This window comes from Syngnathus acus, chromosome 17 (assembly GCF_901709675.1).
Source record: "Syngnathus acus chromosome 17, fSynAcu1.2, whole genome shotgun sequence".
Taxonomy (NCBI): Eukaryota; Metazoa; Chordata; class Actinopteri; order Syngnathiformes; family Syngnathidae; genus Syngnathus; species Syngnathus acus.
In genome coordinates, this window is record NC_051102.1 from 8,030,615 (window position 1) to 8,057,463 (window position 26,849).

At 44.2% G+C, this 26,849-nt stretch overlaps 1 protein-coding gene across 4 annotated transcripts; it reads right to left on the reverse strand.

Moving 5' to 3' along the window:
• Positions 1–166: 166 nt before the first annotated feature.
• On the reverse strand, positions 167–26,762 carry LOC119137306 (voltage-dependent R-type calcium channel subunit alpha-1E-like). Of its 4 annotated transcripts, none has more exons than XM_037276532.1 (48): positions 26,535–26,762; positions 24,892–25,333; positions 21,216–21,515; positions 19,472–19,577; positions 19,051–19,190; positions 15,590–15,693; positions 15,356–15,514; positions 14,427–14,617; positions 13,971–14,074; positions 13,779–13,894; positions 13,154–13,207; positions 12,871–12,951; positions 12,564–12,773; positions 12,385–12,497; positions 12,203–12,315; positions 11,997–12,128; positions 11,731–11,800; positions 11,299–11,416; positions 10,781–10,848; positions 10,618–10,652; positions 8,254–8,994; positions 7,960–8,174; positions 7,757–7,889; positions 7,550–7,679; positions 7,411–7,470; positions 7,233–7,339; positions 6,910–6,921; positions 6,541–6,637; positions 6,299–6,459; positions 6,054–6,191; positions 5,778–5,979; positions 5,544–5,708; positions 4,910–5,020; positions 4,738–4,818; positions 4,530–4,649; positions 4,370–4,435; positions 4,074–4,165; positions 3,834–4,008; positions 3,641–3,768; positions 3,211–3,307; positions 3,021–3,126; positions 2,819–2,926; positions 2,658–2,758; positions 2,478–2,584; positions 2,293–2,392; positions 1,860–1,992; positions 1,635–1,774; positions 167–1,523 (listed from the first exon to the last, which is right to left on the reverse strand). In XM_037276532.1, the coding sequence occupies exons 2-48, from the start codon at positions 25,296–25,298 to the stop codon at positions 1,041–1,043; spliced, it is 6,930 nt and encodes a 2,309-aa protein (XP_037132427.1). In that variant the 5' UTR covers positions 25,299–25,333; positions 26,535–26,762; the 3' UTR covers positions 167–1,040. The 4 variants fall into 4 exon arrangements, with proteins under 4 accessions (XP_037132427.1, XP_037132425.1, XP_037132426.1 ...); XM_037276530.1 differs by having other exon boundaries at positions 10,585–10,652; positions 26,535–26,761; XM_037276531.1 differs by lacking the exon at positions 6,910–6,921 and having other exon boundaries at positions 10,585–10,652; positions 26,535–26,761.
• Positions 26,763–26,849: the final 87 nt, after the last annotated feature.

The following is a 26,849-nucleotide window of genomic DNA, read 5'->3' on the forward strand; positions in this document are numbered from 1 at the left end:
ATAACAATACATAGATTTCAACTTTTGGAGAAAAAAAAAATTCAACTACACGTCACTGGTCCCAAAAATGCACATGGCATGTGCATACGAATATTTTATCAATTTATTGCTGATCGCCTTGTTTGGTATTATGCACAGGGCTCAATAAATGCACTCGACAACACTGTGAACTTCAGAACACATTTATTCGTATATACAGTTATCATACACGTAAAAAAACAACAATTATTTGCGTCGTCTTTTCTTTGCATTAACTCGTGAAATAAATCTAATTTTTTTGGGGGGGGGGTCGTGATTGTCACAGATTTTTGGCTTTGTTGGGCAATTAAAACGAATACAAATCTTTAGGGACCATTAAAACTCTAAAATGTTACGAATAGTCTGTACATTATTGGTAAGTAGTAGAGTAGGTTAAAGATGGGATTTAAATATGGCGTGTCGATACATTTACATGGCTCCGTTTGCAAAAGGACAAAAGGAACGACAGACAAAATATTTTAAAGGTTCGTTTAGCTGGTTGAAATAACAAACATTTTTCTACTAGTATTCTACAAGTGCATTCTTATCTCGCAAATTAAAGGGAAAAGAAAAGAAAAAAACACCCCTCTCATGCGGGTCCGTTCATATTGTAAAAAAAATGTTGGTCATTATGTGGAAAAGTGGTGTCAGCTCCCCTGCATGGATGCTGTGATGTCACAAATCATTGTATTTATAGAGAAAAATCATTGATAGGAAAATGTAGTTACATATTCACACTAACCCTAAATACTGCAAAGAGCAACACTTAATCATCTAATGGCATCATATGATTCATTCATTGAATAGTACTGTGCAAAAGTCTGCCATAAGGTTCCAATGAAGTACGGTTCTTCTATCATCAAGTAAAAGGCAGGAAGTAGACCTTTGTTTTTCATTTGAATGGTAAGTGTTGGGTGTGAATTGGCAAGCAAAGTTTCAGGAAGTGTTCTGTGCTGCTGTCAGCTTGACCTTTACAACTATGACGGCGTAGAATGCAGCAAAGAGTCGCCGCGTCTTTGTCCCTAGCAGCGGTCGTCCTCCTCCGTGTCGCTGAGCGGATCGCAGCCCGCCACTGAGGCCGTCTGCGCAAGACGCTTGCGAAAGTGTCCGTTGGGGATCTGCCAGCCGGTCCGCAAGCGCGGGCGGGCCGAGCTGACGGTGTTTGAGCGTCCCAGACTGCAGGCCACAGCTGCCTCGAAGGTCAACGTCTCCATGGGCCCGGTGGGATCGGGGCTGTGGTCCTCCTCCTGGGAAGCCAGGAAGGGCTCGGAGGGGTAGCGGCGCAGCGGTGACGGGTGACGACCCGCCTCGTCGCCGACTGTCTCCTGCTCCCCCCGGGTCGCCTCCGTCCCGTCGCGCTCGCCGACGGAGGGGTCGGCGCGACACACGAGCGGCGAGTAGGTGATGTGAGGACGAGAGCGCGTCGGGGTCTGTGATGAAGGCCGTCGGACACTGGGGGTGCTGGACTCTGACGTGGACGGCACGGGACTGTCCGAGCTGTTACCCTAAACACAACCAACAACAATCACTCAAGACGACATCTCGACCCAATACTTTTGCCACACTCCCTTTTTGGCCATGTTCTCAAAAATATCATCCAATGATGAAGTTTGTACTTGTTTGTCCCGGGGGCGTGTCCTCTCCACGCTGGAGGAGCGCGACGGCTGCAGGCTGCGTTCCTCAGAGTTGCAGCGGGACGCGTTAGGAGAGAGAAGATGGCAACGCTCCTTGGATCGACCCCGCTCGGAGCGAGACACTGGTCAGACACATAGATGATGATGCAACATTGAACTACGATGTGCTTCACGTCACGTTTCCACAAATGCTATTGGCTGGCAGACCTGCAGCCTTGTAGCTCTTGTGACGAGGTCGATAAAAGCGCTCGGGACTTTTCTCTTCCTGCCAAAGACCGTTGACTTGTTGGTCCGACACGGTGGAGGCCGAACGCTTCAATGATCCGCCGGCAGCCTCGGTCTGTAAAAACAAAACAACAAAAAAAGACATTACATTCAGATCATTAAAGTTAGACACTTTCATCTGCATGCTTCAGTGAGAAAAGCCGAGCCTTTGGCTTCATGTACCTTTTCAAATGATGACTTTACAGAACCCTCTGGCAGTGGTAAAGAAAATATTTACTCAAACACGTCACACTACAAGTGATTATTTGAAAGTTAATTATAACAGGCGAAAACTATTCACCAGTCAGCAGATAATACAGGAAAATGATTTTCCCCTCATTACTAAACTCACAAAGTGTTTTTTTTTTTTGCTTACCGGGTTTTGTTGCTGGCCAGCATCAGTGTCTGAGTTCATGGACTGCAAAAAGAGCTCCTGTGGCGAAATAGGACTCAAAGCCACAAATCCCCCACGTGTCCTATGTGAGCATTGAACACAAAAAAAAAAAAAATGTACGCACATAAAATGATGCATGCATGCAGGCAAAGTGGAAATAAACCGACAAGGCGGAGCCAGCGCTGTGTGCCATCATGGGCAGAGGTTGCGTGTTGGAGAGAATGTCCTCAGGAAGGGTGGACGCGTCCAGACGCTTGAAGATCAGGTTGCTCTTCTGATTACAAACACAGCAAGTGCATTTTGATTATGATGTTGAATCGTCAAAGCTGAGAGGTTGTCGGTCTGACCTGAGCTTCAAGCTGTTGCCGCAGCTTCTTGGCCTTGTTCTGTTTGAAGTAGTCCATGATCATCATGGAGGCGTAAATCTTCCCCACCGTCATGTCCGTGTCTGCAAACGTGGACTCGCGTCAACGCTACGGCCAAGGCAAACACGGTCGCTTGAGCCCACCTTTGTTGATGGGCACCAGGAGGTCCAGGTTCTTCTGCGGCAGGTAAGGCCAGATGATGCTGATCTCTTTTTGAAGTTCAGCATCCAAAGCGATGCGGTCCTCACCACCTGTGACACGTGCGCTCAGAAGATTTGACCTCAGCAGATGAATGACCTGGCCCATCTGTGTATTTTAAAAACGTGGCACTAAAGTTTGCATCACCTCGAGCTATTTTGATGTCCAGCGCCGTGCGTATGAGAGACATGAGCGTTGAGGTGAAGTGCACCGACATGTCCTCGTCCACCGGCATGTTCATCAGCACCAGCCTCTGCGTGACAATAAAAGCAAAAGCTGCTTTGCAAACTTTTTTTTTTTTTCTTCCTTCAAAGCATTACTTGCTTGCTCTTGTTACCTTATAGGCAATCTTGGCGGGACATTTTTTGCCTAGGCCCAGTGGAGGAGACATGTGTGTTAACATCTCATACATGGCCGTGTAGTGGATGCGTCCACTTCATAGTGCAAAAAGCAGAAGGGAGAAAAGAAAAAAAAAAAAAAGAAAAGTTTAGTTTCAATAACCTTGGATCATTTCTTTGATTTGGACATTACTCAACACAAATCGGAATCTGCTGCCCTCTGTTGGAGAGAGATAAAACAGCTGAGGAGCATGCTGTCAAATTAAATTAAATTGATTGTATATATTTAAAAGATCTAGAAAAATAATTAAAAAATAATGAATAATAAGGAAAAATAATTTGACCGTGGGCCTTAATTAATTCTCAATGTAATGAATTAATAACGGGGTTTAAATTTCCATTACATTGGATACAATAAAGGGGTCTCACCATGCCAGACGATCGTATTCTCCCCAGATTCGGACAAACTCGTCCAGGTGATGCGGTCCGAGGATGGAGGAGTCTCGCGTCAAGTACTCAAAGTTATCCATAATGACAGCCACAAAGAGATTTAACATCTGCAAGCGGAGACAAGGCTCATCAAAACTGACGACAAACATCTTTGTATCGTTTGACTTCTGACCAGAAAGGAGCTGAAGAAGATGAAGGAGACAAAGTAACAGTAAGCAAAGTCTGTGCCGCAGCCTCCCTCGTGGTCAGGCGACAAGGTGAAGGGGGCGATGGAGGGGTCGGGCTCGCACTCCTGGCCCGACAGACACGAAAGCATGATCTCCTGCCAAGACTCCCCTGTTGCACTCCTGAAAACGTGACATGAAAGCACTCAAGTGAATATCAACATGAGCTAACATTGCACGAGAGCCACCTGAAAAGCAGCATGAGCGCGCCGAAAAAAGTCTTAAAGTTGTTGTGCTGATTGATGTGGCTCTCGTCGTTCAACTTGATATTTCCAAAAACCTGCAGAAAAACAAGAATAAATACAACTGAGCTTCCAAAAGGGCAAAAGATGTCATCTGCTGCGTAATGCTTCTTGACTTCCAAGTTACTCTAATTAAATTAAAATTCCCACAGGAAATCATTTAAAATACTTTAACGTATAAAAAAACTCACAATTAATTTATTCATTTTTTTATGTTTACAATTAACAGTTCTACTGCTTACCTGCATTCCAATGATGGCGTATATGAAAAAAAGCATGGCGATGAGCAGGCACACGTAAGGAAGTGCCTGTTGCAGACAAACGTCACAACTGGTCAGATTGGCAACTTTACAATTGTATGTCTTGTGCTAAACATGCACACGGATGACAATAAATAATGACCTTGAAAGACTGGACAAAGGTCCAGAGTAGAATACGGATGGTGTAACCCTGCCTCAGCAACTTGATCAAGCGGGCTGTTCGGAAGAGCTTCAGGAAGCTCATGTTGATGCTGTTCATGGACTGGACCGAAGAAAAAAAAAAAGCACATAGTCGCCGTTATTATAAAGTCTGCCTTGACTACAATACAGCTGGAGTGTTTTGCTTTCACCTGTAGATCCACAACGATCTCAGTGATGCTGCCGAGCACTGTGATGAAGTCAAAAATATTCCAGGTATCTCGGAAATAATTCTGCGTGAGGAAAAAAAAAAATGATGGCAGAAATATTTTGTATTTCCTATGAGTTGAGTGAGAGACTTTAGTGGTTTTTGTGTTTCCTCACCAGAAGACCAAACGCCATGATCTTGAGGATGCACTCCAGGGAGAAGAGGACAGTGAACGCTGTGTTGAAGTGCTTCAGAACTGTGTCATATGCCGTGGGGGCTGAGTGATACTGAAGAAACAGACAAAAAATATCATAAATTAAATTAAAAAAAATTAAAAAAACATTTTTAATTAAATTAAATTAGAATACCATAAATTAAATTTTAAAAAATGAAAACATTTTTTTAAATTAAATTGTCATGTCACCTAATAATCTAGAATTGTTCTAATGAAAGCTAGAGTTTTTTTTAAAATGACATTTTATCAGAATATACTAGTACAATATTACTATCAAAATGTACAGTGCATTGTACTAAAAACAAAAAAAAAACATTTCTGCTGGTACTCTGCAATTGAAAAAAATCAAATCAAATAAAAATTTCATTAAATTGTCATGTCACTTAATAATCTAGAATCGTTCTAATGAAGGCTAGATGTTTTTTTTTAAATTACATTTTCTATTTAATAATCCAGTACAATATTACTATCAAAATGTACAGTGCATTGTACAAAAAAATAAAATAAAATAAAATTCTGCTGGTACTCTGCAATTGAGCAATTGGACATCCTCAGCTCTAATTTGAGGCTGTTACCTTCATCATGAGGACTACCGTGTTGAGGGCGATCATCACCAGCACGGTGTACTCGAAAGAAGGCGACGCCACAAAGTGCCACAACTTGTACTGGAAGGTTTGCCTGTTCTGGGGCATGTAGCGTGTCATGGGCTTGGCACTGATGGCAAAATCAATACACGCCCTCTGAAAGACACAAAAAAAAAAACTCATGCGTCATCGCACGTGCATGCCGTGCTACAACGGGAGCCGCACCTCATTCTTCTCCAGGCTACACTCCTGAATCATCTTGTCGCCCTGCTCTTGGAAAGTGATGATGATCAGAGCCACGAAGATATTGACGAAGAAGAAGGGAAAAACCACAAAGTACACCACGTAGAAAACGGACATCTCCATGCGGTTCCCTCGACTCGGCCCCATGCTCTCCTCGGTCACGTCGGTGGAGTGCTGCAGCACCCTGTCCGAACGACAAATTCAATTTTTTTTCACGCTTCGGTTTTAACGAGCGCGTGTAGTAATAAAGACACCGACTGAGGCCATCCCTCGCCGGTGGAGACGGTGAAGAGAGTGAGGAGGGCCCAGCAGACGTTGTCGTAATGGAACTCGTGTCTCTTCCACTCTCTCCTCTTCACCTCCTTCTTGTCCCTGGTGTAGTCGATGTAATAGCCTCTGTGAAGCAAACACATATTACCTTCTTAAATAATGCCCATGAAAAATATAATGATGCTCCCGTCTGTATTCGTCATTTAATTAAAAAAATGTCACGGCGCACTTACTGGCACTCTTTTTCCGTGTTCATGGAGCTGTCGGTGCAGTAGAAGAACTTGCCCTTGAAAAGCTGCACGGCGATGACGGCAAAGATGAACATAAAGAGCTGGTACACAATGAGGATATTGAAGACGTTTTTCAGGGATGTCACCACACAGTCAAACACGGCCTACGAAAAAGAAAGGAAGGAAACCCCAAAAAGTTGAATCCAGATCAAATTTGTGATTTCAAAGGGAGAACGTGCACGGACTTTGAGTTTAGGAAGCCTCTTGATGGTCTTGAGTGGCCGCAGGACTCTCAGAACGCGGAGGGACTTGATGGTCTTGATGTCTCGACCTTTGTTGTTTCTATTGAAAACATTCAAATAAGATTTTTAGGGTCGAGCTTGGGCGGTTTTGAACCAACACCTCAACAACACAACAACAACAAAAAATCCAGAAAATATTTGAAAAACAATGGAAGTTCTCTTTTTTCTGAGTGACTATTTTGAGTGTTGGATATGATATTTTGGGAGACAATAAATAAAACATAAAAACACCAAAGTGCACTGATTTTAGCTAAAAGAAATAATAAAGGAAGATGACAGTGACGTTTTAGTGTGACATAATTAAATGTTTACCCCATCACATTCCTGGGTGCCCCCACAGAGACAAAATCCACAGGAACAACAGAGAACAAGACGGCAGAGGCATAAGGAGAGAGACACTTGTGAAGCTGGAAGAGTCACAGCTATAAAGTCACAACAGAGAAATTAACAAAAGGCAAAACTTTTCAAAAAAAGCTTATTTGTTACATCCAGAGACGACAGAAATAATCCCTGTAAAATCCTGACAATACAATTAAAGAGAAACGTTTCCTCTGTTATTGAGGCAGAATGCGGCGAAAAGGAAAATGCACGGCCGTTGACGATGAGTCAACGTGTTCGTCACTGCAGCGACTCACGTCAGAGCGAAGGCAATGAGCGCTCCCACCACCACGATGAAATCCAGGATGTTCCACATGTCTCGGAAATAGGAGCCGTCGTGCAAGATGAGGCCCTGGTTGATCATCTGCGATAGGTACAATTTGAGTCATCTTAAAAATGAGTCATGTTTTGACAAGGAGGACCTTATGGGCCTACCTTGATGACCATTTCAAAGGTGAACACCCCGGTGAAGACATAATCAAAATATCGTAGCACCTAATTCAAAAAAAGCAGATGATCATTCTCAACCATTAGCAATCATCGAACAAATTGACATTTTTATCCATTTTTGTACCTTGTTCCTTTCCGAACTAGCGCAGACGGGATCCTCGGCGGCCAGTGCAATGCTGCTGGCCACGATCACCAGAAGGATGCTCATCTCAAAGTAGCGGATATTAACAATGTAATGGCAGATCCTTCTGATCCTATGGACCAAAGGTAGAATACAAAAAGTTGTGAATCACTTCTTGGAAGATGTCGGATGATTTATTCAACATCTTACGGGTTTGAAGCCTTGAAGAGGAACATGCTGCCCGGAGCAACAGCTTTGGGAGTAATAGGAGGTTCCTCATCCTCGGTTTCTTCATCTCTGTCTCTCTGTTCAGAATTGTAGGCTTCCAGCTCTTTACTGTTCACTGCAAGAAAAAAAGTTTTAGTCTGGTGCAACAAGGATCATAGTGTCCGCCTGAGAACGTTCAAGACTACCTGTCATGGGAGTCAACTCCAGCAGCGGTTGCGCGGACATTTCAATGGCCACGGATCCTTCCGGATTGGATTTGTCGCGGCGGATGGAGCCTGCGCGTTTCTCGCTATCAAGGGTACACGCCGAGTACTCCGTGGCCTCCAGAGCCATCTCCGCCGGGATGGTTGGACAATCCACAAGCCGCTTGCACTGAGGAGGTTCGGGGATGTCAGACATCCTGAGGCAGAAGACAAATGATACAAAGAAATGATCAAAGACAGATGTCTTCCTAATAAAGTAGTTCAAGGTAACCTTACCTTCCATCTTCTCCAACGTCTGCATACGGGTTGACGATACACGTTCCAGAGTCTTCCTGGGCCTGGCCTTCTGCCTTAGCTTTCTCTTCATTCTCCTCCCGCTCATCCAGGATCCTCCTCTCTTGACTGAGTGAGCGCTTGACCAGCAGCGCATCGTGTGGCGTTTGCGTGCAGTCCAAGCTCTTGGCCTCGGGCCGAGCCTCTCGGTGACGGTGGCGTCGGTGTCTGGCCCCTTCCTCCGGCCCCGGTCTGAACTTGCGAGCCATCCTGTGCCGACCCCCGCCTGTCGTTCGGTGGTTAGCGCCACCTGTTTTCTCCTCAGAGAGGTTGACCAAAGGCTCAGCCGCAGGGGGCTCGGGTATGGGGATGGTTATGGACATGGGCGGTTCGGGTAAAGGCATCCCCACGGACACGGGGGACTCGGGGAGGTGTGCCGGGCTGGCTTCCGCGGACAGCGCGGGTACATGTTGGGTCGAGGGCGCTTCGACCGTCTCCTCGGCAGGGCTGCTGAAGAGCTCCTCCTTGCTCGCCAGTTGACGGCGCTTGCGCAACTGATTGGCCCTCTGCTCCCAGACGGACATGTTGACTTTTCTCCGCCTTTCGCGGCGGTTGGCGAAGGCGTTGGAGCTGCTCAGGGGCGGCTCATCCGCGGCTCCAATCGAGCCGTCTGCATCGTCGGGGAAGGTAGGTCGACCTCGGTGGATGGCGCGTTTCCTGTAGAGGTAGGGTCTTCTTCTGCCACTAAAGAGCACAATACACATTTTGTCAATGCTTGGCGGCAGCGGCAATCAGCTCCATTTTAAACGACTAGTTTGACATTTTGGATACTTATCAATATCGACTGAAACTACAAACTTAATGTAACTTAGCCAAGCATAGCATATACAGTTGTAGAGTGGAAACAGCTAGCTAGCTTCTGCTACAGAAGGTAATGTTAGGTGCTCGCTAATCAAATTTGACTTCTTTCATTGCTGAGCATTTTTTTTGACTGATTGAGTGAAGTCCCGCTAGTTGTTTCCCCTGTGCAAGCTAACAGAGTTCAAGTTCATCACTATTTACTAAATACAAGCACATTTTCCAAAAGGTCAAACTAGTGGGAAACAACATCCAGGATAATGTTCATGTAGCATACCAGATATGCAAGAAAACAAAACAAAAAAACAAAAACTGAAACTTGTCAGAAAAGACTAGGCCTTTCCGTGACTCTAAAAGTGTAATGGGGAAAAATATGTAAAATAGTCCAAGCTACAGAAATAAAGGCATCCAAAAAAGAAGAAAACATGAAGTTACCTGGGAGATAATAAGTGAAAAAACCCACAAGACCACAAAAGGGAAAGTGCAGGATTAACACAAAAGCCTTGTGTCAAATCTAAAGAACAGAATCTCAACAACTGTTTCAGGGAAACATTTCGAGAGAAGAAGACAGATGCATACAGTTTTACTTACTGTTATTCTGATTCTGTTGTTGTCCATGTAATAAATGAGTGATGACTTGAAAACAAGACATTAGTTTTTACAACACACACAAAACAGTGGTGACACAGTCCAAAATGTGACTTCCAATTAACATCATGTGCAAGTTCATGCAGGTTTAAATGATATGGTTCAAATGACCACGGCAATGCATTTGAAATAATCGTAGCATCGAAACTAAAATGATCTCTCGTGGTGACCAAATGTCATTTTGGCCAGTGCCACTTTACAACAGGCATAAAACGAGACAACATGATGGAATAGCAAAAGACATTAAAACGCTGCAAAATTATCCATACGCTACATCCAACAAACATACGACACAGTGAGGGAGTCTTTTTAGCACACTCTTAAAAATGCTGCATAAAAATAACCCAAATGTGGAATCATATAATGCAATTTTAGGGGTGAAAGCAACGTTGTCAGTGTTTGAGTATTTTTGTTTGATTACAATTATAAGTGTATATTTTTGCATACGGAGCAAAAATCAACATGCGGAGACTTAAAATGCTATTTTCTTTCAGACAATTAGGTCGAAATATTTGGCAGTGATTTGTGAGTCACTCCAATAAAAGCATGCAAAACTAACGCGTGCAGCCCTCGAGCAAGCTATGCCCATGCTCGGATGAGACATTCTTTCATTTTTTTATTTTTTTGTTGCTAAAAGTTCATGACCAATTTCAAGAGCAAAAGAGGTCAGAGGTCAGTGTATGCCTAAACCATACCGTGCGATTGCCAAAAACTCACTATTGTTACATAGTGGTGTTCAGAATCCATTTAAATCAAGCAGAGGGACATACAAGTCCATTTTTTTCTCATCCCGGCATGGTCATACGTTTATGTTAACCCTTAACTTACTCCGATATTAAGCCATCCCTGCCTCTGGCATACCGTTGGTTGAAGAACTCTTCCTCCTCCTCTTCATCCTGGCAAAGTCAATAGGCACGCTGTTTGATTTAGGTGACGCACTCAATTGCATTTTGGAAGGAAGCGTTATTCATGGAGGAAATGAAAGCAACAGTCAAATGTGCAGATGCCAAGTTCAAGATCAAACCTTTGTCAGTTCCTGTGCATTGGCCAGATTATCCACAGCGATGGCCAAAAAGACATTGAGGAGTGTGTCTGACAGAGAGGCAGTTAAGAACAAACAAAACACTGTATTTGTATTATAGTGTGTTTATATCTTGGGTTCTATCTCCATTTAAAAAAAAGAAAAAAGGATTTCTGCTTTCTAGTTTATTTGCTCAGCCCCGCAATTCCAAAGCGTGTTATTGCTTATGTCAATGCAAACAATCCCTTAAGGAAAATTGGACTTTGCCACAAAACCAAAAGTGGAATCATTCAACCATGCAGAAAATATACGACCAAGGTATTGCTGGAAGATCATAGCATCAACATGGGCGGCGCTAGACAGGGGGCCAAGGGGCATTTGGCTCCTCTGAAATATGCTTGGACCCCCCCCCCCCCCCCCCCACACGCAATTATTATTATTATATTTTTTTTACTCCCTGAGATATTCTTGACACATTTGATCAGAGCTCATTGAGTTATTCTCAGTGTCACCAAGGATACAGTTTCCAAAAAGGGTGAGCACTATAAAATAGATGGACGACCACATGCCGTACTGCACGCCTCCTTGCGAGCGAATCCCGTTATACATCACTTCATTCCAGTCTTCGCCCGTCAATATCTGCAAGTGGATGAAGCAGAATATGTCTCTTGGAAAAAAAAAATAGCAACAAGTAAACATAACAGGTTGCTTCGTTGAAGCCGCAGTTGTGTTTGTGTCAGCTCTGACGTGGATTTGCTTCATGTTTGCGATGTGCGCATATGTGTGCGAGGATGCGTGGGCGGGCAGCGGAGGCGGGGCGGCGACGGCGAGCGAGCCGACTTGTTTAATCTGCGCCCGGGGTGAGAAATCTCATCGGGTGCAATGTGTCATGGAGGCAGAATGGAAGAAAAGAGGAGGGGGGGGGGCAGAGAGGAAGGGGGGGGAGACCAAACCTGAAACACTGTCATGATCGCAGCTGGAAACGTGTCAAAGTTGGTGGGAGTGTAATCTTCAAAGATGAACCTAGAAGGCAGAATCAAAGATATGAGGAACTATTTTTGTTTTCTTCATCGCACACTGTGTCAGAAGGAACGACAAGAATAGCATCTCAGTGCACCACTTCGGACCAACATGGCTGCCGCGGAGCCCCTTCATTATTACTGAGTCACTTCCTAATCACTTGATTTGTTAGCGACAAGCAAAGACCGCTACGGCCTACCGTCCTCCGAAAAGTTGCATCCCCAGCAGGGCAAACACCACAACAAAGAGGAAGAGCAGGAAAAGCAGACTGATGATGGACTTCATGGAGCTCATGAGCGACACAACCAGGTTCCTGAGAGAGGCCCAGTATCTGGCAAAGAGAAAATAGAAACACTAGCAATAAAAGTACTCGCAGTTGACTTTGGGTATCGGTGTCCTGCGTACTTGGTAATCTTGAAAATCCTCAGAAGTCTCAGCGCTCTCAGCACGCTGATGCCAAACGACATACCGGGCCGGAAGAAGCCGTAAACTACCTCGACTATGCTACCGACAATTACCTGCAAAAAAAAAAGGCCAGGCTGGAATTCTTGATTCTTGGCGTATTTTGACAATGACGAGGGACTCACGCCACAGTCGAAGCAGTTGAAAGACGAATGGAAGTAGAGACGGAAACCCAAACCGTACATCTTCAAGAACATCTCAGCGAGGAACAGCCCAAGGAACACAAACTCTGCATAGTCTGGGGAGAAGAAAACAAACAATCCGTGAGATCAGAATAGATGTCATTGACAAAGTGGCGACCCACAGAGGAAGATGGTGAGCCAGTCGGGTTGGTTGTGGTGCACGATGGCCACGCAGATGGTGTTGAGAGCCACCAGGCTAAGCACCATCAGGTAGAACGTGTCCGTCTTCACCATGCGGCGGATGGAGATGCGCAGCATGCGCTCTTTGCGACGCAGGTAAGCGGCCGGACCGCGCCGACCGCTGCGGAAGTTCATCCTGGAGCGAGACATACCTGCCAGACAGAGATGGGGGATAAATTCATAATGTTATTATTATGAGCAATGAAATTGGAATGATAGGAAAATGAGAAGAGCAATTAAAAGGCTCACTGGCAGTGGACATGTCCGTGTACTTGTCATCGCCTGGGGCTCCTCGACGTGCGCCCGTCTTCTTACTTGCCCTCTTCAGCACTTTTGATATGAAAACTCAAGCTTAAAGTAGTCGGTGAGCTAACAGTTAGCGTAGCTTCTTCAATTTGAGCAAAAAGGTTTTTGTTTTCTTTGAAATCAAATGTTATACAGCATTTAATTTTTTTTTTTGTTTTGTACAAAAATATCAACCATCAATGTCTTTAAATTTTGGACACATTTTCAAGTGAGACAATGTCCTTACCATCTAATGCCGACCTCCCCGAATTCTTGTTCTCCTCTGCCAGCATGACCTCCTCTGCAAAGAGAGAAAGCCTGAACGTTTTAAACCATTTATTCACTCAACTGCAGATGGTGAGAAGGCGTCTAGCAGGAATTTAAAAAGAAAAATATTTTGAGGCTGATGAAAAAAATTCCCCCTCCCATCGGCCCCACCCTCACTTTCCCGTTTTTTTTCCCCCCTCCCATTAATTTGTGAATGCTGCACCCGGTGACTAATTGGGGCCTATTAGTCTATTTGAGGAAATACGGTACAAATGGAGTGGCCAGTTCCGATTTTTTCGAGCGAGGTTGGCGCTGATGTAAACGCTCAGAGGCCCGTGTGACCTCCTTGAGAGAAGGAGCTCTTATTCCCTCCTCGATGCTTGCAATATTTCTCACTCGCGCTTCCCACACTCACCCACACCAACAAGCACACACACACGCATGCATACGTGCGCACACATTTACAGTAAGCCAGTGAGTCAGTATCACCTTTTCTCACTCTCTACTTGCGTGGGAGATGGCCAGCGCAGACGCCGTTATAGCGCTTGTGTGTGCAGCCCTATAGCACAGACGCCTGAGTTTAGTTTAAGATGGTGTTGCAGTACCTGCCCTGTCTATCCAGGCGCGGTAGCCGTTGAGTTCACGTTCCACCTGCTGCTGCCTCCGTAGCTTCATGAAAGCCCGCCTGTTCTCCACCCGCTCCCTCTCCTTGGCAAACTCTCTACGGTGGGAAAGATGTATAGAATAAAAAAGAAAAGACAATGTCTCCATAATATATATGATGTGGTGACACTCACCCGGAAAGTACTCCCAGCACTAGGTTGAGCACGAAGAAGGAGCCAATGATGATGAGTGGGATGAAGTACATCCAGTTCCATGTTGTGCCCAAGGCATCATTCGTCTGAAATGACGTTTAGCACTCAACATAAAGAATGATTCTTTTAAATGTAATTTAAAAGCATGTTAAAGTTCAACCAAATTTCTCCATCTCAAACCTAACCTTCAGACATTATAATGTCTATTTGGACACTCTTTGTTGCTAGGTAGATTTGATGAGTTTCCATGCTAAAATAATAGATATCTAATTTACATATAGATATTTGAAACAGATTTTTTTTTTTTTACATTAGTGCAAAATAAAACAAAAAAATTACTTGTTGCTAGGCAGAGTTCGTGGAGCACCATTATTTGTGTCATGCCTAAAAAAATATGGCCATCAAATAAAGAAAGACCAGTTCACTTTCCACACGTACATTGTAGAGAACAGCCGTCCATCCCTCCATGGTGATGCACTGGAAGACGGTGAGAACGGCAAACAGGATGTTGTCAAACTGCGTGATGCCGTCATTGGGGCCGATCCACGTGTCGTTACAGTCGTATCTCTCCGGGCACTTCCTCACGCCGCACGCAAAAGCCAATTCGGACGAGTCCACTGTTTCGTTGTCTTAAAAAAAAAGAAAAAAAGAGCACCTAGGTGTTACTACAAGTTGCGAAGCTCGATTTTGACCTCACTGGCTTTGCTTAGCATACACAGAGGGACAAACATGAGCAGGACACCAGCTGCCGTGTTGCATGCGGTATTCTTTGACGCCTCGCACGCCACTCATGTTCCGCCATCTGTCAAGTGTCACAAAGCATCCACTCCACCGTTGGACACTTGGGAAAGCTGCAAGCGACCCACCGCTGTTGTGAATGTCACTTACAACAGTAGAAATATCGTGATGTCATTCTGTCTTTGAAAGATTTTTTACTCGCCTTGATTAGTAGCGCTGGGAATTGCAGAAATTGCATTGAAGGCAGAATAAAACATGCACTCAAAATGTGTGGCTTCAGCTCACTTCCAAATCAAATGGGGACAAACGCGATGGAAAATGGATAGATGGTTAATCTAATAGCTGAAATGTTCAAGTAGCACATAAATGTCCTGTTTTCAAACTCAAGTGCGGCTCTACAATGGTCCAGCAGGTAATTAATGGTCGCTGCAAAATGGACCGTGGGATGTAGAGACATGTGATCCAAACACTTTTGCTAAATGTGTGGACACGTGCCACTGTCCAAACAACATGTGCACGCCCACCAGCATACCAAAATGTTCTCCGGTGTTTCATTTTCATAACATTCATCATGTAAGCCACTGGCCACAAGATTAGGTACACCTGCAGAATTTAACGTCAGAACGTACCGAGAATGTCGACAGTTGGCAGGCAGGTGTGGTGAAGCTTCCCGCTGTAGAACTCCAGGCCGATGATGGCAAACATGAGGATGGCGAAGAAGAGGAGCAGGCCGATCTGCAGCAGAGGGATCATGGCCTTCATGATGGACTTGAGCACAATCTGCAGACCTGAAGGGAAACGCAAATGTGTCTCAGTCAGGTCATTTTTGTCATGAAGCAGCATTCAATTAGCGAATGACTCACTGGGGATGCCGGAGACGAGCTTGAGGGGTCTCAAGACTCGCACGGCCCTCAGAGTGCGAAGGTCGACGGGGATGTTCATGTGCGCTCCCGCCGTTGCCAAGATCCTAATGGACGGACACTTGTTACTCATTTGGCTCATGATAGGAATATCAGATGCAACATTTTGTTCATGGCGCGTGACACACTTGAAAGACAAAAATAGCCTAAACAAAGAGGTGGAAGTCCTGAGTGGAATGAGTAAGGCTTCCTCTTGCGGGAAAAGCTTGTATGCATTTTTCATATGTGTGGAGTGGATGAATGGTGCTGCGGCACAATTTGCATTTTTCTAAATACCGTTTTTTTCCATGTATAATGTGCAAAGTTTAACAAATTTATTGTCCTAAAATCTGGGGTGCGCATTATACATGCTCTCGTATCAGACGCTTGCTCGATCACCTGCTCGTTTGCTGTCACAATGTACCCTACACAAATCCAAAACATTTCTTCGCTATTGAGTTTGCTAGCGCATGCGCAGTGATACTGACCGGCAGAATAACATCCGGTTGTTCCCAAAGATGATCTTTTTTCTGAAATAATTTTACGTTTACGGACTTAAGTAGGAGTCAAAATTTGGGTGCGTATTATACATGTGTACAGGCTTTTTTCCAGCATCAACATGCCATTTTTAGGGTGCGTATTATACATGGGGGCGCATTATACATGGAAAAAAACGGTACTCTACGTGCAGCATATGGTGTATGTATAAAATGCACCTGGCAGGCATTGCTTAAGGAAAATAGCATCAAATAATGATTTGTACACAATGTGCAAAACCACATGCACAAACTTTGACATGTTACCATGACATGTCAAGCCTATTAGACCAAGTGTGTGTATATATGTCTGTGTGTGTTTGAGGATAGAAAATGTCACATGGCAGAGACTCAAACGCAGACCCACGCAAAAGCTCTCCTGTAAGCTGTGGGAGCGAGGAGAGCATGAGTGTGTGTGTGCTTGAGTTTGTGAGGCACTGGCGAGAGACATTCAGAAGGAGCAGTGGAGTGGTATTCTGTGGAAACAGCCTTCAGTCCAAACACAGTGGCCACAAAAGGTGGGTCGCCGCTTCAAGGCCACCCTGAGCTGTTTATTACACTTTGCTAACCTTATGTTACAAAACAGAACACAAGGTGATGCAGTGTATTTGTACACCACTAAATAATACAATAATTGGCTATACTGGAAATTTAGATGTGCAGTATATACAACATGGAGTTCCACAGGGTTCAATTCTAAGTCCCATTTTATGACATGTCAACACAATTGAACAACAATCAATACTTCTTTCTCTCTATGCTCTACATCACAGGTGTCAAACTCAAGGCCCGGGGGCCAGATACGGCCTGCCACATCATTTTATGTGGCCCGCGAAGACAAATTGTGCATCAAATTCGCGTCATTACTAGAATTGCAAATTGTCTTCACTTTTTTTTTAAAATATTTGACCAGTTTTTACTCGTCTGAAAAGGAGTTATTTGTCAGTTTGTTTTGTAGCTTTTACTGTATATAATATGAGGTGCTCATAGATTTTGCGTTGCGTAATGGCCCTCCGAAAGAAGCTATGACTACAATGCGGCCAGTGAAAAAAAAGAGTTTGACACCCATGCTCTACATAGTCCTCAACCCCCACCGCCAACACACACACTTATCATTTCTTATATTCCGCCCTTGAGTGAGTTAAACGAGAGGCTGACGTCTTCCTGCTTGTCTTCATTGTGTACATGAAGCACGTTTGCAAACTGGCTGCGGAAAGACTGAATTAATTACATGCAGCCTCTCCCACATACCTCCACCTACACGCCAACAGCACAGCAGTTACCATTTGAGCACATTTGTGACTTTAATGCAAGATCAAGAACATTAACTCATTTATGCCATGCTACTGGATGGGAATGATGTTGATGGATCGTTGATGAATCTAAAAGGTACAAGCGAGTAAGGGAAATCAGTTGGGAGCCATTTTGCTGCTGTAGGACTGTCACCCCCCCCCCCTCCCATTTCACTTAGCCGACAGGTTCTTTCTTCACTACCATGTGCTCATCATCGTTTGAGACTTTTTTTTAATTGAGCTGCGTGTCCCAACAGATTGGCTCGTAGCGATTCATTAATACCAAATGGAAATGGACGCCGGCAGCGCTGGCCCAGTGGCCTGGATTGGATTCCCACGCGGCCTCCATGACACATGTGCACGCTTTCTTTTAAGTCTGACTTACTTGTGTGTGTGTATGTGTGTGTATGTGTGCGTATGTGACAGATAGACAGAGAAGCAGATGTGCCGAGAGAGAAATGTGTCAGAAGGCAGGCGGGAAACCAGGCCGTCCGTCACCAAATGCGGTTTAAATTAAGCAACATGATGTCCGGGTTGCGCTAAATACGCAAAGGTTACATGAATTCCATTCACGCTTTTACAAAAATATCTACAATGTCAATCGTACGCCCCCCTCCCGTCCCAAAAAAGTTTTCTTTCTTCGGCTATTTTTGCAGATGTTAGAAACAGGCGTTTGCGCCGTTGTGGGAGCGAACACAGTTGATTTGTTTCCCAGCCAATGGAAAGTAGAAATAATGCATTCGTTGAATTGATTTGTAAAATGATTCCAAATGTACTTTGCACGCTGAGGTCATTCATATTAATGAATTATGATGACATCCACCACATAAATCCACATAACTCAAACCTTGTTCAAAATACAGCAAAATGTTGCTTCCTGATTGGTTAGCCTTTCTTTTCGTTCCACAACCATTTCACTCCTATGCAATCACCAAACCCAGCGCTCAAATTAAAACTCTCATTGTGTGTGATTTTTTTTTTTTTTTTTTGAGGGGGGAGTGTTTGCTAGCCCGCTCCCCCCTCCCACCTTCTCAATGAATAGAGCGAGGCGCTGGGGGCGACGGCAAGCAGGTTCTAGACACAAGCGCCAATCCACTTATCCTCCCACCTAACATGGAAGGCAAAGCCTGCCTGCTGCTCCATGGAAACCTGTAGGAAATCTACATTTGTATCGCTTGCTCTGAATTGACGACATCTCCTTAACAAAAGCCAAAACTCATCTCTTGGGTCAAGCTTCACGCTACCATGAACTCAAGCGTTTACAGAGCCTGGCGCGAGCGGAACGCTTGAATGCACGCGCACAAGACCACAAAGTGTGTCGGAAATTAATTTTTCGCTCCAGCGAGCGCAGATCAGTAAAAGCGGAATGAATTTTGTCGCAATTTTAATTGAATTTTGAAAAGTCGGTTTTTTTGGGGGTTCCGGTAGCCAATCGTGTTGTCAGTTTGTAATATAATGTATGGAATAAAACAAAAGACTGATTTCCGAGCAGCAGCAGAAGACGACTGCAATGACTTGCTCTGTGCGAGCCAATCCCAAAACAATCTGTTGAAAACACACATTCCGGTTGCCGTGGAGATGCGGCCTCGCCACTCACCCACTGAGCACCACGATGAAGTCCATAACATTCCAACCGTTCCTCAGGTAAGAACCTTTGTGGAAAACAAAACCCAGTGCTACCAGCTTGATGCCCGCCTCGAAGCAGAAGATCCCAATGAAGTACGGCTCGGTTTTCTCCTGCACACATAAAGACGGGTCAGAGTATGGTATGAATCTTTCTGAGCCTAAACATGTCAAAACATTGTTTGCGACGTGTGTCAATACAACAACCAACCTGCAATTACAAGCGTGTGTGTAGCGGAGAACACAATAACACACAGCCTCGTTGTTGTTTACAAAATGTCAACAACTACTCTCTTCCCATGTGACCATTCAATGACATAATCACTGAATGCTCATTTCCAATATGCTAGCTAAGCATTCATTCTCAAGTCATTTTGTCACACATTTGAACTCACCAGTCTCTTTGCCATGGGGGTCTTGTCCTCTCCGGGCAGGTGCTGCTCCAGAGCCAGCACCACACAGTTGGCGGTTATGGTAGCCAGGATCATGTACTCGAACGGCGTAAGAGCCACAAAAGTTAAGAAAAACTCATTTGCGCCACAAAAGACTTCATTAGTCCTTTTAAAGAACTCAATTGCATCATCGTGAGAAAAAGAACCCGATGCCTGATGTTTATACAACAGTTGAATTAAGGCATAGTTCATGTTTTGTGATACGAGAGGCTGCTGTCGCTATGGCAACCGTCAAGTCTTTTAAAGTGCTCTTCATGGTGAGACATGGAGAGCAGGTGAGAGCAGAACCACAGTGCCGCTAAGTCACCTTGGCCTGACTGAGAGGACAAAAGTCCTTGTTGTCAATGTCTCCTCCTCCTCCAATAAAAGGAGGTCAGCGCATCACAGAGGACATCACGCTCACATTGACAGAGCCTCTTATTGATAGCGGCTCAAAATAACAGGACGTTACTAGTGAGGGGGAAAAAAAAGTGTTGAACTAGTTCACATCTGCTCCAGTATCTACTCGACATCCTTGATATCCGACTTGCACGGAGTGACGAAGCATCGCGGCCCGAATCACATTGAATTCATCTGAATGTTTTGCACTCGGAACGAACGGAAGGGGAAAGACGTGGGTCTGAACACGCCGACATTTTGCCAAAGCCCTCCCACACACCTCTCTGCCGGCTCCAAGGCCCCAGAGCGAGTTTTGACCACTAGCCCCCCCACACCCACACTGGTTAGGTAACCAGAAGACAACTGGGGGTGTTGGTTTGGAGTGATCCACGGCCGAATGCGTTTGGGCAGAGAACATGGCTCCAAATTCCATCACATTCAATGGAGAGAAACACACACATACACACGCCCCCCCCCCCCCCCACACACATCCTGTGCACAAAACAGCTGAGCTGGATTTGAACCGACACCCACTCAGAGCACTATAAGGCATCCAGAGCTGTGCTTCCATGTGCCCACACTGTGCAAGCCTCCCCCACAGGCTGCTGCTGCTGCTAGGTCTAATGATCACCGCGTACACAAACACACACACTAACTTTGTGTCCTGTGCACACCATGGCAATTGAGTTCAATGCGGGGGCTCTACGGACAAAAGTATTGGGACAGCCACGACAGGAAGAGAAATATTGCAACCATCAGCTCCTACTTCCATGGGTCTGATTGCTCATTCAAGTTGTTTGATGGGATGTTTTTGTGAACCTGTTTAAAAGCATATAATTGTCATAAAATTAGTTAACATCATATTTGGAGTCGTAAATGACCACAATACGTAAGCTTCTTTACAATACTTTCGCTAATGGATGAAACTTAATGGGGGAAAAAAGCCCAATCTTTTCAATACAATTCTTTCAAAACTTTTCCTCTTTAAGGTAAATTATAATTTGATATCGTAAACATTAAAGTGGGGAAACTGCGCAAAAAGAAAATATTTCTCATCGCGCTGCATTATGACACAAATAAAATACGTTATAATTGTAGTTTTAACCACTTTAAAAAAAATACATAAAAGCTAATTACTAATAAAGGTGCGTCTGAATATTTTTGTCCATATATTATTTTTGAAAACATAAATACTTGAATGACGTATAAAACATGTCAGCTAAAAGCAACTGATTACGAACAAAAGTTTGCGGTGCTGTCCGTGGTTCTGAACCGACACGTTAAGCACACCTCGATCAGTAAAGGATATGGCCACTCGATGATTCGCCGCGCGTACTTCCTGATAATGTTGTCCTCCGCGAAGATGAACAGAGACCTGTTGACAGTCAGGCAGTTCTGCCGGTGCGGTACCGGGTTGTATAGAGCCATGGTCCGGGCCCGCTGCGCCTTGGCTTGCTTCATGGACGCCGTCATCGCGGCCGATGCGTCGGCACTTGCTCCTCCGGCCGCCGCCGCAGCCCCGGGCTCCAGCGCGTCCTCGCCGCGCTCCGCGTCCCCATCCCCGGAGTCCACAGTGCTCGGGGCGGACTCGTCACCGAAGCGAGCCATTCTAGCGAAAGAGTTGAAAAAAAACACACAATTGCTGTGGGTTACTCCATATGACGTCCCGTTTGTGAGGTGCGCTCAAAACAACTTTTTGGCATCAAGATATGCGCGTAAAAATCCGCGGCAAGTCCTGGGGAGAACTTTACGCATCACAGCCGAAAGTGAGTCTACTCTGCCAGGCTGGTTCGACGCCCGAGTGGCGCCATCGCACGCACACATCTAACTGCAGGATGATGAGGAGGAGGAGGAAGAGGATGGTGAAGATCACCTGCTGCACTGGTGAGCTGCACAAGTGGTCAGGAAGCGCAGCTCAACACAACAACCCTCCCACCACATGGACTCGCCTGGGACGTCCACATCGTTACCATAGCAATTACAATCACACTGCTGCTTTATACACATTAAACAACCATAAAAGCCAATGAGGAAAATGTATCCACATTTTTTTTTGTGTGTGTGTTGCTTTTCATACTTTCAATACTTCCATTTTTTTTTTTTGCTATCAATAATAGTAGTAGTAGAGGTAATTGCTTGCACTATAGCAACATTTCAAAAGTAGGCCATGGTGCTAATATTGGAGGAAAAGTCAAGTGTAAAAATAGATCATGAAATAGATCTGCTCCTTTTATTGGGAGCAAAGAAGAAAAAAAAGTGTTTTCTCAGGTGCAATAAGTGAGACCTCATTAGGGCGAACAGCCTGGCATTCTTTTGCTTAAGATCATCACCCAATCCTCCAGAAAAAGATTTTAGTGTATAAAAGAGGTTGAAAAAGCGAAGATGCTAAATAAAGTCTCCCAAATGGCAGCCAACTGAAGGCAAACAAGTCTGTGAGAAAGTCCCAAACAACAATTCTTACTTCCTTCCTTACTTTTTTTTTTAACCAATTCAAAAATAGATCAAATTTTGTCTTGAAAAAGATGTGTAACATGACCCTCAAAAAGATTGGCTATCATGCACGTCTCAATGCATCGGCAAATCAATCCATTCATTCGCACTCTTACATAAGACACATGATCATCTAGCGAAATGTTTGTCCGTCCATCCTCGCAAACAGCATCTCTCTCTTCCTGCTTTCTCTCTCTGCCGATCTGCACCGTCTCCAACTGTCGACTGTTTCCATAGCGACCGGGCTGGCTTCAATTCCTGCTCCGCTTCTTTTTATTTGTGCCAACAAAAGACATCTTTCACAATGGCTCTTCCTACAGAAATCTGCTTTTTGTCACACGCGCGGACAAGAGCAGTAACTAAAATAGTTTGTGCTTTGTGCTCCCAACACCTTATGGACAAAAAGAGGAATGTGAAGAATCTCAAAGGTGCCCAGTGAGGTACCTTGTTGTCAGCCATGGCTTCTAATTAAAGATTGGGATCGGCTCCAGTACGCCCCCGTGACCTTCATTCGGATAAATTGAGTCCGAAAATCAATTAGGGATCCAGTTTCCACTATAATCTATGTTCAATTTTTAGATGCCTCGTATTCTGGTCGTCTACAAAAGGTTGTATTTCAATTCAAATCAATTTTGGACATTATGAACACCTTTTTGTTCAACTGTTCTGTCAACTTCCAAGAACATGTGCACAAAGCTGAGCAGTAAAGCGGCTTGACTTACACACTTGTGCATTTATATAATTGCACGTAGGCTTTCAGGCAACATTGACTCAAGTGGCTTGAGTATTATTATGTTTAAAATATTCTTTCCTCTTAGGTGTTCCCTAGCAACGGCTATCCGTGCTGTTTGGACCAATGAGTGACACTCAAATGGATGACTAAGTATGCTGTGGAATGAAAGCAAAATGTGCATGAATGGAGGGGGGAGTAGAAATCAAAGGTAAGTTTGACTTGGGTTGGAAAAACAGCACATGTTGGAAAAAGATTATACACAATTAAAAGTAATGAATTTTGATTCGGAATTAATGAGTCATAAATTCATAATAAAATAAACATTTGGAGAAATGCTGTTTTTGTATCGTTTTATAAAAATAGATCTAGTCATTTTTAAATGTTTTTTCAATAAATAATGACAAATTATGGAATGCTACTAAGAGATTCACATGTAAAATAACTACAAAAATAAAAAATAGGATACATACAACACACAACTATAATGATATAATAATTATACTAATGTTAGTTTATCATTAGACTTCTGAAACCTATTTTTTCCAATTAAGAGAAAATAAAATAGTACTGTATAATAAAATAAGAGCATAATACAAATTTTTTAAAATAACATTAGCAGATACAGTACATACACGCCTCTAGCTATAAATTATTATATGTTGCAATCTTTTTTTGGATTTTCTTTCTGCAATTTTCCTCCCTTTGAAATTTGCAATGAAGTTGTCAATCCCAAACACATCCAAAGATGCCAGCCACCCTGCTGCTCTCCTACTTTGATTCCCTAGCATCCCCTAATGGACAAAAAAATGCAATACAATCAGCACCCAAAAAAAATAAATAAAACAATAGCACAGCTTGGCGTATCCTTTCACATTCCCAACGTGTTATGTGCTATAATAAAAAGTGAGGCTTGCAAATAAACAAGGGGCTGCTAACGGTTGGAATGGATGGATGGAGTGGGTGTTAGAAGAAGAAGGGAGAGGAAGTGAGTGTGGAGGGATCTGGGGTTAGGCTTGATGGAGAGCCACTCCATACTCAAGTGTTGGCAAGCGACTCATCACGGCCATTAATTGCTCCTGCATTCGCCGCAATGCTCAGCGCAAACACACACAAATAGTTTGAAGCCATGAATCGGTAGGAAATGATTGCATGATTCATTGCTTCCCTGCAGAACCTTTAACGAATCAAAAAATAAGCAGCACAAGAACAGAATTCGTTCTGTGTGCAAACTTCTTGTCAAGGTGACTCACTCACTCACTCACTCACAACACTTCCTGTGTGGCTGTCTCAATATTTTTATCATTTTGCTTTTCACTTTTTATAATTATTATAATATCACATCATACCATACAAAGATTTTTATTTATCATTACTACCACTATTAAATATCATGAGTTGTATGTACGGCAACATTTTGTTGCATTTACTTTGTATTGATTTTTTAAAATTATCTCTGCTTAATTTTCTGTGTACTTTCAGTAAATTACAAGAAAATCACTAATATTCTTAATATTATTATATTTTTTTGCATCGGGAGGTTCCAGTAAACTCTTATTAATATTATTTTTATTTTAAGGCAGTTAATTGTATGCTGGAAATCCCTGGAAGTAAAGCACACAGAAGCAGGTGCAGTCTATTTCAAGCGATGAACATATAAGCTCACCTTTGGGGGCTGACTGCAAATGGAGTCTGCAAATCCAACCCCGCCCGCCACGTCTTCAACTACGATACTCGTAAGAAACAGGAGTTCAGAACAACTTACTCCCACTCCTTTCTGCGAGCTTGCGGTGTGCTCTGTATCTTGTGAGCCTGGTGAGCCATGATGATGTCCTTCTGCTCCACGAGGCCACCGCGGCGCCGAAGAACGCCGTGCGGGCTCGGGGAGCCCGAACCTCGATCGGAATCATCCGCTCCGTCGCGAGGCAGGTCGAAGCTGGCCGCCCGGGCGGGGAGCTCCGGGAACTCGCCGTGCGGCACCTGCAAGGAGCAGGAACGGACGCCCTGCGCCAGGCCGGGCCGGCCGGCCGGGAGGTGCTTCCGCCAGGGCTCGGGTTCCGGAAGGGACAGGGAGGAGTGCACGCGTTGCTGCCCGCCTGGACCGCATGTGGACGGCGAACGGAGGGTGGGCGTGAGGGAGACGGACAGGGACTGATCGGAACTAGTGAACATCTCTACGCCGGCAACAATCCAACATGTAAAGATACCTGGGCAGAAACAAGGAGGCAGGAAAAAAAACTGTTGTTAGCTATTCATCAAATCAAAAGCGGGAGTCCCAGTTCCACAAAAAGTCACAAAAGATGGAGCAAATGCAGTGATTGAAAGAGAATGAGGAGGTTGAAGATGAAGCCAAGGCAAAGGAGTGAGTCACTCGTCAAACATCAACAGTTTGGAGCGGGGCGACGAAAGCGCACGACTGCAGGTCACACGGCAAAAATGATTGAAACAATGAAATGAACATAGCGAGGAACCGGTGTTTTAGACATCTGTCTCACAGTTCTCAGGTTCTTGGTTTGAATCCCATCCCCCTGCCTTCCCATCGGTCACAGTGCTTGTTTGACTGTCTGGCGACCAATCCAGGGAGTACCCAGCCTCTGCCTTGATTTGTGCACAAGGCAATGTCTGAACATTTAATAAAATTGAATAAATTGCTTCAGAATGGCCTAAAATACACAATGAGTCACTCGGGCTGACAATAGAATAGATTACAACATAAATAAAATAAAATCAGGGATTTAGGTTGACGTCGAAATTAAATCCAGCGCTTGAATATCTACTGAAAAAAATGTCGAATGAATGGTTTAAAAATAATATATAAAATAATGTAACAAATATAAAATAATATAGTAAGTACAATTTTACACCTGGATTGATGATGAATTATATAATTTTAACATTTAGTAAAAAATAGAATCCATAATCCAATAACTGGAATTATTAAAATTAAACGTTTGCATAAGCATGCCATGTTAGATCATAATAAAATAAAACGAAATAAAGTGAAATGTGCGCACTCGTATGCAAGCTGCATTCCAAATGGCGTGATAATAAAAGAAAATACATGTTTGATGAGTGCCGACTAGCAAAACTGTGGAATTGATTTCTCATTTCTCCATTCTCAAACAATGACTGCTGAAAAATGACAATTGGCTGAAATGATCAATGTGAAGATTGGAGTCGCTGGCTGTGATCTATTTTTGCTTTAAATAGCTCCCCATGGCTCACAATGCGTGAGCACACACACACACAGACACACACACACACATTTAGTGCACTTTATGCACGTCAAGTGTTGCAATTCATCCACCAGCCAATTACGGAGCAAGTGAACATTCCTTAACAACAATGACGACTACAATTGCAGACAGATATGAAACCAAACACATCCAAACAAAGAAGCACTTTTACCTCCATAAGACGCTCTTAATTAATCCTTCCCGGCGTCTGGCTCAGGGTGCATCCTCCAGACAGACCCTCCCTGCTCGCTCGGCACAAGTTGGGAACAAGGAGGAGGATGGTGATGATGAAGAGGATGATGCTTTTGCGTGGATTCCTTGAGTGACACTTCCCATCAATGAGGAGGGGGGGCTATAAATACCCGTGGAGTGGCTGGCAGCCAGGGAGCAGCGTTCCTTCCTTCTCTACACGCAGGAGCGTAAACACAAGTGAAGCGTGGAGATAAAGCGAGCCCACCAGCCCCGGCGAGCCAACCGCCCCCTCCTC